General features: G+C 39.1%; 1 protein-coding gene across 1 annotated transcript; it reads right to left on the bottom strand.

The window, feature by feature from the left end:
* Positions 1-61: 61 nt before the first annotated feature.
* On the bottom strand, positions 62-14,188 carry abcg2d (ATP binding cassette subfamily G member 2 (JR blood group)). Its single transcript, XM_062387027.1, has 16 exons — positions 14,078-14,188; positions 10,751-10,990; positions 9,540-9,599; positions 9,345-9,459; positions 8,976-9,128; positions 8,674-8,831; positions 7,949-8,100; positions 7,691-7,789; positions 6,986-7,242; positions 4,639-4,721; positions 2,881-2,970; positions 2,538-2,659; positions 2,265-2,419; positions 2,062-2,151; positions 1,499-1,611; positions 62-1,312 (listed from the first exon to the last, which is right to left on the bottom strand). The coding sequence occupies exons 2-16, from the start codon at positions 10,957-10,959 to the stop codon at positions 1,165-1,167; spliced, it is 2,004 nt and encodes a 667-aa protein (XP_062243011.1). The 5' UTR covers positions 10,960-10,990; positions 14,078-14,188; the 3' UTR covers positions 62-1,164.
* Between the last annotated feature and the right edge of the window lie 308 nt (positions 14,189-14,496).

Consider the following 14,496-nt stretch of genomic DNA (forward strand, 5'->3'; position numbering starts at 1 on the left):
TTAATATTGTTTTGCTACTAAATACATGGAGTCTGGAAATCAGTAAGACATTTAAGACCTGTAAAATAAAATGTAAACAACTTCAGTATGTTTTTAAATACATTTCTGTTTTTTACTTAACACTTACAATGCATAAATCTCAACAAATTTACTGAAACACAACAAAACACTGTTTAATAACTGCATTGAATAAAACATGTATAGGTGTTTACTTTGGAACAATAAAGAAAGTTTACACTGAAAATCTAACTGATATAATTATAGAATATCTACAATAACAAATAATGCATTAAGACTCGAGATGAATTCACTTTGGTGTAATTTGGTAAATGTGCAAAGGCTGAAAACATCAACGCTACTGGGATACACAAGAACTGAATACAGGCATAGTCTGATTTTTTACAATACAACAACTGTAAATATTCATAAATAACCACATTGAATAACACTGGAATAACAGTAGCTTTCACCTGTTTTAGGCAAATGAGGCGATGAAACGTTAACTTGGTGGAAACAGGTTTTGTGAAAAAGACAAAGGCACATCTACAGGAATAGTTTGACATTTTCAGAAATACAATCACTTTCTCGCCAAGAGTTAGATGAAAAGATCAATAATCTCATATCTGTACTTTAAAGCTATTCGGTATTTCGATATCAACAGTGGATCACAGTGGACTGACGTCAAATCAGAGCCTCAAACCCAACTGGAATAAAGGTCGCCTAATATTTTGAATTCCAGTGCTTGACAAGTCCTGAGACAATCCTTTGCTCATTGGTTTTACATCCACTGTAATTACTTTTAACATGTGACTAGAAGGCTTATATCTCAATGTGGACAGAAAAAGTTCAATGCTTTGTTGGTTTTCTGTTATGAATATCAGTCTCTTTCTCATATTGAACTCAACACTCTGTCAATCTCAATAACACTCAGTGGAAAAGAAGACGAATAAAGGCAAAATTTTCATTTGGGTGACAATTACCAAAAGATACAAGAAGAAGCTCAAATCATTACAACCTGAAAACACCCTCTGCTTCCAGTCTTAGTGCTGAGTACAGATATGTGGTTTCTCATCTAACTCTTATCCTTAGATATGTTTGTGAACATCTCTCTGCTGGCCCGGTTCCTCAACGACAAAAATTAATCACTATTTAGACTTTAACATTCTAAGTGAATTTCTTGATGAAGCGTAGCTTCAGGTAGGCGATGAGGAGGAATACGATGGACATAACGCCCAGAGCCGTGTGGTTCTCCCACAGTCCCCAGGTGGTGTACTCGATCCCCAGGTAGTCCAGATACTGCTCTCCTGTGCACCTGAAAGAACACAGCGTTATTTGAGAGAGGAGTTTTGTTGTTCAGAAAATTTCAGAGAGTCAAATGAATTTATGCTTGTGATGATAAAAATGTCACATTTTTATTTGAAAATGTAGTTGAGGAGATAGAGATGGTTTTAGCCAGTTACACCCAACCAAAAGTTTATAGTGGGTGAGGTCAACTCACGTAAGAGCGGCTGTGCTCGTGCTGCAGTTTGATGCTCCAGCCGACATGTTGGCATCTTGTATCACGGCCTCCTCACAGAACTTTAAACCAACAAACTCATTGATATTCAAGGCCTGGACATAAAAAACACAATGAACAACGCACAAATAAATTTAGTATGTCTGTATGGACGTGTTTGACACAAGATATTCCACTGTCTGTTTGTTTGTTTATCAGCTGGATTGAGTAAACAACTACTATTCTATACTCATATTAAATAAAGAATAACCTTTTAAACTTAAAAAGAAGGGATCCTTATCACAATTGTTTGAACATTGAACGTCTTTTACAGCCATAAAAATCCCATGAAGTCCAATATTATTCAGATCTAATATTAATCAACATTTTAACTGCTGTGTCATTTAAAACGTTCTATGTTTTGACTTTGTGATAACATAATAGGAACGTCAAAGATGCATTACGTAAAAAAAGTTTCTCTGAAACTACAAATTAACAGTTACTAAAACTTTTAATGAAATTCGTCACAACTCACAACATTACAACTTCAGTAAATTGCGACTTACCGCGAGGCCGTAGCGAGGAATACTTAAGTACTTCAGCCATGCCAGCCAATCCATGACACTGGGCAGGTTCACCAGGAGACCTGAGAAAATCTAAAAGCACGTAAAAGATATATGATACAGTCTTGAGATTATTGTAACATCTTTAAAGATGGAGAATGAGATTTAATTGCGTCTCTTTGTGTGTGTGTTGCCTCGTCTCTCACCATCATGAAGACAAAGCTGATGGTCATGAAGATGTTGGCCAGAGCCACGACGCTCTGGTCGGCCGAGATGGCCATGGTCATAGCTGTGGCTGTGTAGGCCACCAGAGTGACGGTCAGCGTGAAGATGAAAAAGGCAGGGACGGTAGATTTGAGCCCTGAAAAACACACACACACACACACACACACACACTATTAGAGACTGATATGTGCATTTAAATAGAGATCAAAGATTTAAACCCGAAAGAGTTCCACAAATCAATCTGTTATTCTTACCGATCATAAAATAAACGATACAGCTGAAGACAACAGAGGTGAAGGTGCGCAGGGTGATGTCCGACAGGATCTTTGACAGGAAGTAGACAGACACTCTGTAGTAACCACTGATGTACTCGTGTCTGTCAGGAGGGAAATCAAACACGGACCATGAAACCACTCTGAAGACTCAAATCCATGAAGAATTGTGCACACGGGTGTCGTGGATAGTTTAACGTCTCCCTCATGGATTTATGCATCACAGACACTTTAATATTATTATTAGTATTATGAACTGCAGTCGTGTCAACAGGCGTGTCCCTGACATTTAAGTGGAAAGAATGACGAAGGACAGGATACGTACACAAACAGTTTCCTCTCAGTGATGAAGAGCTCAGCTGCAGACACGGTGCTGAAACACTGGTTAGTGGTGATGAAGAAGAGGGCGCCCATCCTGTAAGAAACAGAACTGTCTGGTTATATAAACATATAAACCTGAACTTGAAAACAAGGCCAGTCCTCAATGGGAATTCAGAGCACATGAAAACACACAAGAATAAAACATGAGCTTCACATGTGCACTTGTATCAGGTTTTTAAAGTAGAATATGGTGTTTAAACACGTAAGGTCTATTTCTTTATATTTTTATGGGGGAGTTTTTTGGAGCCAGGGAAATGGGGGATCCCTGGCTCCTCCATCCTGCCTGCTGAAGTGTCCTTGGACAAGACACTGAACTCCAAATTGCACCTGACACTGCGATGTATGATAGAAGGAGAGCTGCACATAGATTGTACTGTATTGACGTGTCTGTGACTGGGTGAACCAGATTTAATATAAACATCATATTCTAAAATAAGATCAAAACCAGCAAGAGAACAAATAGAGATATATGTATTTTTAAACATGCTGTTAACATTGAGGTCAGTTCAGTATCGGTTAACCCAACTGAAGTTTAGGGATTAGGCTCGATGCCTGAGGCCCCCACAGTTCCCTGAAACACTTCTGGTTGTCTGACAAAGAGGTGATTCTGCAGGAGAGGCAGCTGAACAGATTATAGTCCCGACTGTGGTGTGGTCCCTGTAACACCACATAGACTTCAAAGTGAACTGACTCCATTGTGGTCCTAATATCCGACCCTGCATCCAGCGAGAAGACGGGAGGGGAGGGGGGGGGGGATAACTTGAGACACTTAAGCCGCGTAGACTGGTGTCTGCCATACTGCCTATGCATTGACCATGAATGTAATGACCTTAGGTCCTTCTAGTCCACTGAAGCTTGCACAGAGAGAAAAGAGAGAGCCCATTGAGATTTGTGATGGACTCCGCCGCAGGGCTTGTGAGTACCAGGTTGTGCCCAATAAAATATGGTAAGAGGATTAGCTCTGCTGGACCTGCTCTCACTTTTCACACTTCTCTACCAAAAGCAGCCCCTGACTTTAAAGCCTGATGCATGAATACACATATAGATTATATTATATCAATGAAAGCGACCTAAATACTTTAGTGGGTGTGCACATAATGTACAGACTGTAATATCGAGAACAGCTTTTGCATTGTGCTTTGTAAGCTTTAAGACTTTGTGATATTGTAAAATTGTCAATTATTAATGCTTCAACTAAATGGATTTTTGAACCTCCATCATTACAAATAAAACACTTTTTTCTTCTTAGGTAACAACACGCGGATATGTGTGTTTAAAGACGCTGACGAGAGCAACTAAGTAAACTTCAGATGTCATACTGTATGTACTTTAACACACACTGACAAAGACACTGACACACACACACCCTAATCTTAATCTTAATCTTATAATCTTAATAAATGCACCTTAATCACTGACATCAGAAAAACAACCAACAGAAACAAGTTAATAAAGTTCAGTGTTTTGGTGTATTTGTTGATTTAAATATTGTTTTTATTTCATTATGTATATCAAAATATGCATTCAGCTCGGAACACTGTAATTTCCCCGCAAGATTAACATGATAATACATTTTTATTGTCTTTGACGTCTGGCAGAGGTTTAAAAACATATAACATATATAACCTTAGGATGAGTCCCTAGCTTTCAGCTGATCAAAGCTCAGATCTGTGTTCACTGTTTGTTTCTTGAGTTATCTCACCTGTTCTGGAGTCCGCTCTGATCGTCTTTGATCCCAAAGAAAATGGCCCCGACGATGAGGGCGAGGAAAATGTTGACTCCCAGCTGCACGGACAAAGACATGAGACATTTAGACCTAAGAAGAAACACAGAAAAAATCTGTCCTGTTTGCAAAATTAGCAAATATTATCCTGCACAGGGTCAAAACTCAAAATGCTTCTAGGAACAAATGGGCTTTAAAAGGGTTCACTGTTTTTTTTCATAGATACTCATCTCATTTAAATGTTCTTCGTAAAGTGCTGCATGATGATCCTCATTAAAGCCACAAGCCAAAACACATGGTTCAAACAACGAAGGTGTCAGAAACCCTCCTTTTTGTTGGGCCCAGACACTATTCACTGCTGCACAACTGGGCCTTCATGTGTTGCTGTATAACTGCTCTTAACACATAAATACAACACATTTTGTTTGCAGTGCGCATGTTGGTCACACATTCTGACTTTAACGCACATGAACACATCAAAGTCGGAAAACAACAGCTTCACAACTTGGGCAGTTTAATGACTTTAGGAGAAAAAGGCAAATGAGTGAAGAGTGTGAAATAATAATAATAATAGTAACAATAATAATAATAATAATAATAATAAACCAGACCCTCAGATTCAGTGATACAGTTTTGCTAAACCAGCGCTGTTATGAATTCTTTTTGAAGATTGAAAATAAATCTTGTGTAAAATCCGCAGTGACAGGCAGGCCAGTGATTTGGAGGATCAGGTGTGAAGTGGACACCGCGCTCCTCCTCCTCACTGACCTCTCCGAGACAACAAGCAGACCTGCTGACGGGGGGGAGATGACAGAAAGAGTGAGAAAAGTGATCACGACACCAGCTTTAATCCCAACAATTTACAGATTATGACAGGGCTAAGCGGTTCCCAGGGTGAGGGGATAAGCTAATAAGGTTGAGCCTTTTTCACCTCATTCCCCTCATTCCCTCATGTGAAAGCAGGGCAGTGGAGGGACAGGGCATGACGCCATCATGTGATGAGAACCGGAGCGGGGCCAAGGGGCCAGATATGATATCAGTTCAGATGCTGGCCCAAAGAGGCAAGAGTGGGGTCACAACAGTCACCAAAGCCGATTATGGCGCCCACGCCACATAGCCCCTCTTGTGGGATTATTTTGACTTATTTAGGGCCAATTAGCTGTTAACAATTCTTAGAGTGACGAGACCTCTGATGGCATTTCGCCACACTGGGGTAACTAATGAGAGTTTTAAGTGCTGATCCTAACAAAGTGCTGTCTGTGCATCCTGTTCATGAGGATAACACCACTTAAGCTCTGCTCTCTTTTGGAGTGTTTGAAGGAGTCAAAAGCTGAAGGCTGTTTAATATCATGTTGAAACATTTGACCTAAAAGAAGATAAGAAAATAACACGTTAATTATGGACTCCTCAGTAAGAGCTGTAGACATGAAACATGGATTTGAGTCACACTCCAGATGTGATGTGAGGACTCGGACTGAACATGTGTGCACCTTCCCTGAGATGAGACTCACTTGAGAAACCCAAAAAGCTTCCGGGTCTCTGCCAAACAGGAGAATAATCAAGACAAATGTAAAAGTGCTGGCAATGTTAAAACTCGAAACTCTGAACTACTCCAAATGAATTGACCAATACATAACCAAGTAGCTTAGTTTAACATTTTGACAAGCTAGAGTATCATTATTGAAATATAATTAAATCTAAAGTATTGCATTATTAGTTATTACTTTAGGCAAGGTATATATGCAAATGATAATCATTATTACGATGTAGTAATTAAGGGTAATCCAGTTCATTATTTCCTGATTTGACCTTGTAACAATTAAGTGTTTTGTAATTTTGCATGACGGCTGTCAGTCTTCCTGTCTTCCCTCTGTGTCCCTCATGTTGTCAGTGGTTGTGGGTGTGAAATTGGACACGGCGGTTCTTTTTTGAAACAGAGTTTGTCTAAATATAACATGTACAGGTGATTGCTCTTGCCAAAGAGTCCACTGCTTGCACAGTGAGTCAAGACCCCGGTCTGCTAGATCTACTTTGCAGAGAGGCAGTTGACATTTGCAATAATTTTGGCTTGAGGATTGTTTTCAACCGACTGATGAACGAGTGACCAAAACCGAACCAAAGACCCAAAGAACAGAAAAGTTCTCTCAAAGGCCTCCTCAGACTTCAAGAGTAACATCTTTGCTGCTGTTACCCACTGTTTCCATTATTTATGCCATGGTACGTTCACAGGTTCTTGCCTCGGCCACATATTTATTGTACAACTGTATGCATTATGTCCAAGTATATGCTAAGATTTGACTTCACAGTGAGTAATAGCGATGGTTACCTGTGCAACAGATGTTTGTGGGTTCAACATGAGGTTCTGGAAGGTCCTCTTTAGCACCCATCTTAACTGGTGGAAGAAGGAGCTGTTGTAGGTGATGGTGCGAGCCTTCGGACGTAAGATGAACTCCTTGTCCTGGACGATGCGTTCCAGCTCGGCTCGTGTGTCACTGGCGTAGCTGCAGTTCCTGTACTCCTCTATCAGGTGCTTCTCGATGCTCTGCGTGGAGCTGCTGAGCTCCTCAAACTCCAAATCTGACCCTGCACACACAACAGACAGAGCGTTGGGTTGAAGGATTTCATGTGTGGACTTCAAAATGAATACAGAGGATCCATGTCATTTTCTGGGATTTCTTTAAGTTTACATGAGTTAATATCAGATGCTCCATTGGGCCTTGACATATCTATTATGAAGAAAAGTTTCCTCTTGTTGACTGATCACTGTCTTAAATGACTGATTGTCACAATAAATTTGAAAATAAGATCAAATCATCACTGTTAATCAACTAATATTTTCTAAGCACTACTCTGCCTAGAATTAACCACACAAGGAACATTATGAAAAAAGATCATTGATCTTATTACTCATATAAAGTTAAATGTTCAATGTGATGCACACATTGAGTTTTTCCAAAAGTTCCTAAATTGATTCTATTATTGAAAGCAAGAGACAACATTTAATCGTGGTTTGGTTTATATGTCTCTTAACCTTCAGAGCCGTTCACTTTGGTCATGGTTGCTGTAGAGTCTCCATTAATAACATCTAGAAAGAAGTCAGCTGGGTTGTTGTGGGGCTCACATGGATAACCTGAAACACATGTCACAAAGATCAGTGTTTAATAACAATAACTTTTGCTATTGACTCATTAAATATAGTAACTGCACAATCATCTACATGTATTTATGAATTAAATTAAATGAAAATTCCTGAACAGAGGAGATTATGAAGCTTTAACATTGAATTTACCAATGTTGGCGAAGTAGTCCAAAGCATTCGGAGCTGGTCCATGATAAACCATTTTACCACTAACCAGCAGAGTCAGAGTGTCAAACAGTCTGTAGATGGAGTAGCGAGGTTGGTGGATCGACATAATAATGGTTCTTCCGCGATTGGCCATTCTGAAAACAGATTTAGTTTTTAAAAATACAAGGAAATACAGTTTTGAATTCAACAGTAATGTTCTGATACAAATTAAGCAGAATTAAATGGATAAAAAATTGTAAATTTTCAGATTCAAAGATACACAATTCTTTGTGTTGTCCAGACACACATAAACCCTTTGACACAGCTTTCTGATATTTTTGCAAAATTGGAGCTCTCTGTCATGGAGGCCGGAGTGTGTCACTGTAATAATCAAAACAAATCTATTGAATTATGAATAGTTTGAATTAAAGAATAATATATTCAGTTTGTTCCATTTTCTGAGGGATCCCACAAGGATCAATCCAAGGAACCTTGCTTTTTACTAGAAAAATAATAAAAAGGTTTAATGCAAGCTTCTTCAAAACGTTCAATGTTTTTGCTTCATTTTCATCCATATGATGCATATCAGATTGATTCAGATCTGAATACACATCTCTTTAAAAGGCTCAACACGGCATGGGCATGGCTGAGGATTCCTCTCTAAAAAACAATCTGTGTCGAAATCACAGAAAAAACAAAGACTTGAAGGACCTCTGATCAGTTTTTACCTTTTCAGCAACAGTAACACGGAGTTGGCGGTGCTAGCATCCAGTCCAGTGGTTGGTTCATCCAGGAAGAGAACTGAGGGATCGATAATGAGCTCCATACCAATGTTCGTCCTCTTCCTCTCTCCTCCTGAGATTCCCCGGAGCATCTGTGTGCCAACCTGGAGACAGCGCCCATACAGCACGAGAACAACACAGCAGGGATCAGTCTGTCTGTCCTGACTGTCAGCTGGTTTATTGAAGGTTGACTCAGTCTGCCAGGTAAGAGGTGACATGTATTTAGATGGACATGCGTGTTCATTAACCTTGGAGTCGGCCACTTTGGTGAGACCCAGTTCTGTGATGAGGTGATTGACTCGAGCCTCCTTCTCACTCTGCGGCACGGAGCTGGGCAGCCGCAGAGCAGCGGAGAAACGCAGGTTCTCCCTCACAGTCAGGGTCCCCATGACCACATCGTCCTAAGAGGGACACAAGAGGGTCAAAGGTCGGAGGTGTCGATTTCTACTTTCCTGCTCTGATGCGTTTTTTTCTGAATTAATCCCATTTCAGGCGTGTGAAGCAGAGAACTTCTCTAAGCTAATGTTTCTCCATATCCAATGGATGTGTCACCTCTAATACCACCACCAGTTAAAAATCTGTAAAAAAAGGTGAAATAATAAGTAACTCAGATGCACCTGAACCACGTAGCCTGAGAGGCACTTGAAGTTTGGAGGCTGAGGAGCTCCGTCGATGAGAACTTCTCCTGAGAGGCCCGAAGGATCCTTCCTCGCAGCCAGAATATCCAAGAATCTATGAAAAAACAAAAAAGTCTAATAAATCTACATTTAATTTTTTTTTTTTCTTTTCTTAGAGGTTGGTGCAGTACTTACGAAGATTTTCCACTTCCAGTAGGTCCGAGAATTGCGTTCAGGCCGGGTCTCATTATCCCACTGCAAGACAATAATACTTAACTGTGTGCCACCAGTTTAACATGGATAAAATATTGGGGCATATTTAATTGGTCTGCATACATTTTTGTAACGTGTAATCTCAGATTTTTGCTTCACATAATCACTTTTATGATACAATTATGTATATTGTGACCCAAATTGGATTAATGTGATCAAATTTGGAAGCACTTAGATAATTTTCATCTTAACTCCTTTTCCGCCTCTATAATAAATAGAATCATGTTCGTGAGAGGTATTTTGCAATCGTTCCGACATACTTAGCATTTCTTGAAAGCTGCGGATTATAAAAGTCTATAATGTGTGAGACCATTGAAAGTAATTCAAAAGCAAATTGTTTGACTTCAGAACAGTGACCCAAAGGCACAAGGGAGCCTAAGAGTCAGTGATATAAAATGGAATTAAAGGACTGAATAAAAGCCTGGTGGTGGATCACGTGACAGCGTTTAATTCGTTTCCCTGGCAGACTGTTCTTTACTGCATCAGAGAGATTATATGCAATAAACCATGCTTAATATCATATAATTAACACTGAGGCAGGAGAAGGCCCAAAAAACTTGTGTGAAATTCATTCTTCCATGGGAAATGTCGGCTGTATTTAATACCATCAGACAGAGGCCAATGTAAGAGTCTATTCACCATTGTTCCTCTTTGGATAAGGATACAATGAGTCGTATTGAACTGACATATAGAAGTTTTACTGTAACATAGTCCCTTAATATTAGGAGTAAATATTTTTTAATAAACTTTACACTAACCGTTTCTGTTTTTGTTTCTGGAAGTAAATAAACCACAAGTCAACACATTCATTAAACATTTTGTCTTGTTGTGACAGGTCCATAAATATTAGCAATAATCTGAAATACTATAGTTGTAAATAATTTAATAGTTTTCCTACCAAGCTCTTGGACTAAATGAGTCGAGAAAATTAACAACTGATCAATGTATCGGAGTCCAAACACAAATGGATTGCTATATAAACGTACGTCAAGCTGTACTAAGGATTCTTCTGCTTTTCTTCCACAGTTGCAGGATTTCTGTGGTTGTCTGACTTTAAGAATGGGAGTGATGGGAAAACAGAGAAAGACAGGTGCATGAAGAGGAAGAACAAGCAAACGAGTTTAACGACTGACTTGAGGTCCACCAGGATTTCCTTGGGGCTGCTTTTCCTCTTGCAGAAGCCGCTCCTCAGCTGCACTTTGTACTGGACGTTGTGGAAGCTCACGGTGGACCCACACGGTGGCTTGCTCTGCTCCGAGAACGTGACCCCCTTTGAAGTGGCCGTCCCGTTGGTGCTGAGGTCTTCCAGCATTGCGACGTTGATGTGATTGGATCTCTCCATCGTCCTCTGCGGCGAGCACCCTGTCGAATAACTGGAGAGACACGTGTCTTTTTATGGATTTAATAAACACTGTGACGATGCAAAATGATACAGATGTAGGTAAAGAAAGTGTGACAATAAATCAATGAATCCCTGATTATTAAAAAACGTATGAAATAAAACATCGACCCCACAGGAAAGTGTCTTCTCTGTGTGTGGCAGTGGTGGAATAAGGATTCTGATTATTTACTCAAGTAATAAAATAACAGTATCTGTTAAAAACCCTCTGTTACAAATAAGTCCTACTTTCAAATTCCTACCTAGGAAAAAATGCAAAGGTATAAATGTAAAAATGAATAGCCTTGTAGTGATATATTAGTATTATTTTATATTTATACAATATTATTAGATTGTTAATAATGATGCAGTAGTATTTTATTGGTGTAGGTGGTTTCTGTGAAGCCTGGCTCCCAACACAACTAATACGTACAACAGTCGGATTCAAAACTTTCCTTAAGCAAAGTACGAGAGAAGCAGTTGTAAACTGAGAAAAATATTTAATGCATAAGGATCTACGTGGATTATTGTATCACCTGAGAACAAATAAGAAACACTTCATCTGCAGAATGTGATGGCGAGTGAACTTCACCAGATGCTCGCCGCCGCACCGCTGGCTGTTTCTTTTATATCATTAACCAGTCTTTAATAGAGACACATATTAGCTGTGAAGTAAAGTCCAGATTGATAAATCTGAATTGTATCATATTTAATTCATAATTTGTATGAATAACAATAATTTAAATAATCTTAAACAACCACATCAACATCTGAGGGGGGAAAAAAATGACAGCCTGAGAGGAGAAGTAATACTTTTGTGGCAGGAATTCAACAGCTTCCATTTAAAGTCATCATCTCATTTACAAATAGGTTTATGTTGGCATTTAACACAAACAGTGCGACCATAAAACCCAAAGACAGCAAACTCATTATATACAAATAAAATACAATAAATCTGTATTCATACCATAGTTTTAAAAACAAGAGGTCATATTTAAATAAGCCTTCAAAGATATTTCCGTGATCTCTTATTGCAAAATAAAAATATATGTGAATAAATAACGGTAATAAATAAAAAATTTCGGAAAAAGTAAGTTGCAATTTCCATACAACCTACATGGTTCTCCTCAGGTTTGTTGTGTACACTGAGGTCTTGTCCATGTTAAGTGTGGATTTGGTGGTTTTAGGAACCTGTTACCACGTCAGTTACATTTTTTGAGTCCAGAGAAATACCGTTAAAATGGTAAAAAATTCTTAAAAAAGAAATAAACAGAGCACATATTCACTAATATTGAAAATTGAACTCATCATACATACATTTTCAAGATGGGTCCTTTCTTTACATTTACAAACTTTGTCGGACAAATTGTATAAAGTCAATGTTAAACTAATATGTTGTCATTTTTCTACTAAACCTTACAAAGATCTGATCCATAATACTTTAGCAAATTCTGGCAACAAAATGTTTTCTAACCCTAATACATTTTTTTTCAGTTGCAGTGGATTCAATGCAACAAGAAGCGAGGTTGCAACTGTGTGTAAAATCAGATGCTCCAGCCTCAGACAGCAGAGAGTGACAGCAGAGAGTGACACGAGAGAAAGAGCTACTGAAATGAAGACCTCCTTTACAAACGATGAGCAGCAACAGGTCTCTGAGAATAAAATTAATAAATAACAGATGAATGCAAATAGTTGCAGTGACTCACCGAGCAGTGAGACTGTGGGAAGTCCTGCTGCTGCAGCCTGAACAGGCGGACTAACATCAGCTCCTGACAGCAGGGACAGGTGCCTCGCTACTCACTGGGATCCCACCCAACCCACATGGTTTTAACCCTCACCTCTCCAGCACACATCGTGTCAACGAGGACATCACTTTGAATCGGTCTTACATGGAAGAGCAGCTGATACTTAAATTCAATGAGAACTTTAAACCTCAACACCAGACAAAAATGGAATTAAAGGCGCCAAACATTTGAAGGTCAACTTTTGGCCTACAAATTAAGAAAGTTTCAGAGGTTTGCAAATTTAGAGTTTTTGTGCTGAAAATGCATTGAAATAAACAGCTGCCTGGTTAAGGACACAATTCAAACACAGCTTCATGTTTTGTGAAGATATTGACTAAAAAGTGAATAAAGCACAAGACATTTAAAATCGTTAAGACCTTAACATGGAATAAAATACCATTAAAAGGGACAAATATCCTAACGCAAACTTTGATGGAGTTTGGGCTTAAATGTTAAGAAAGTTTTAGTCGTGAATAAAACTGTACATTAAAAGTCAATTAAACCTCAAAATAATACCGAAACATACTTAAAGGATTAACACGTAAAATGTGATGGAGTATAGGTTTACAGGTTAGGAAAGTTTCAGAAATCTATGAATGTTTAGTTTTTGTGCTGAATGCATGGAAATCAATGGCTGTCTGCTGAAAAACAAAGGAGAACACAGCAGCAGGTTTTATGATAAGTAAAGAATGAATCTTGCAGCAACAAGTTTTAGTTTGAAAAACCACAAAATGAAACTAAAATGCAGTCAAATTAAACTAAATCAAAAATGCAAACAGAGTATATATAGTATAATAAGATTAAGTCGTCTATGAATTTTGTTTGTGAGCTGAAAATACATGGAAATCAATGGTTGACCGGCTAAGGACAAATTATTAACACATCAGCATGGGTGTTGATAATGTAAAGTGAAAGTGTATTGATTTGTGCTCAGCTCTCTAAATATATATATTTCATGCACACACACAAGTGTATTTAACTGGCATCTCCATTCCTCTTAATTTTCTAGCATCAATTTGTGAAGGATGTTGACACACACACGCACGCACACGCACACGCACACGCACACGCACACGCCCACACACACACACACACACACACACACACACACAACAAACCTGATGATATAGATTTTAAAAAGTTCTTTGTCAGAGAGATGTTCACGACTGGCGGCGTTTATCAGCTGCAGCTGTGCGCGCTCCCGAGAGGTGCACGCAGTTTTCGGAGGGCAGACGGAACTCGGCAGTACACCAGAAGAAGAGATCAATAAACCGTAGAGATAAACACAGGCGACTTACCACAGGTGTCACGGGAAAGTTGGTGTCCATGAAAGCCAACCTGCAGCTTAGTGAGCTAACTTTAGCATCTGTTGCTCTTCCTGCAACAGGAAGACATAATATGTAAGGGGGGGGGGGGGCTAAAGGATAATAATGGCCTAAAGGAGCGTAAATGATAAATCACTGGGTCCAACTGCTTCTTTGTGGTAGTTTACAGTAGCTCGATTGTGTTAAGAAACTCCGCCACAAACACTGCAATTAAAGTAGAGAGACTTTACTGTGGCATCTGTGTAGCTGCAGTTCCATAGCTCACCACTGATTTGATGTGGAAGACAGCTGATAGAGTGGCGCTGTGTCGTGCTCTTCCCACTTGAAGACTGAGCATTCAGCGTAGAAGAACTCTAGAATAAAGTTTTGAAGATGTTTCTGTTGTATGAACC

Source organism: Platichthys flesus, chromosome 5 (assembly GCF_949316205.1).
Source record: "Platichthys flesus chromosome 5, fPlaFle2.1, whole genome shotgun sequence".
NCBI lineage: Eukaryota > Metazoa > Chordata > Actinopteri > Pleuronectiformes > Pleuronectidae > Platichthys > Platichthys flesus.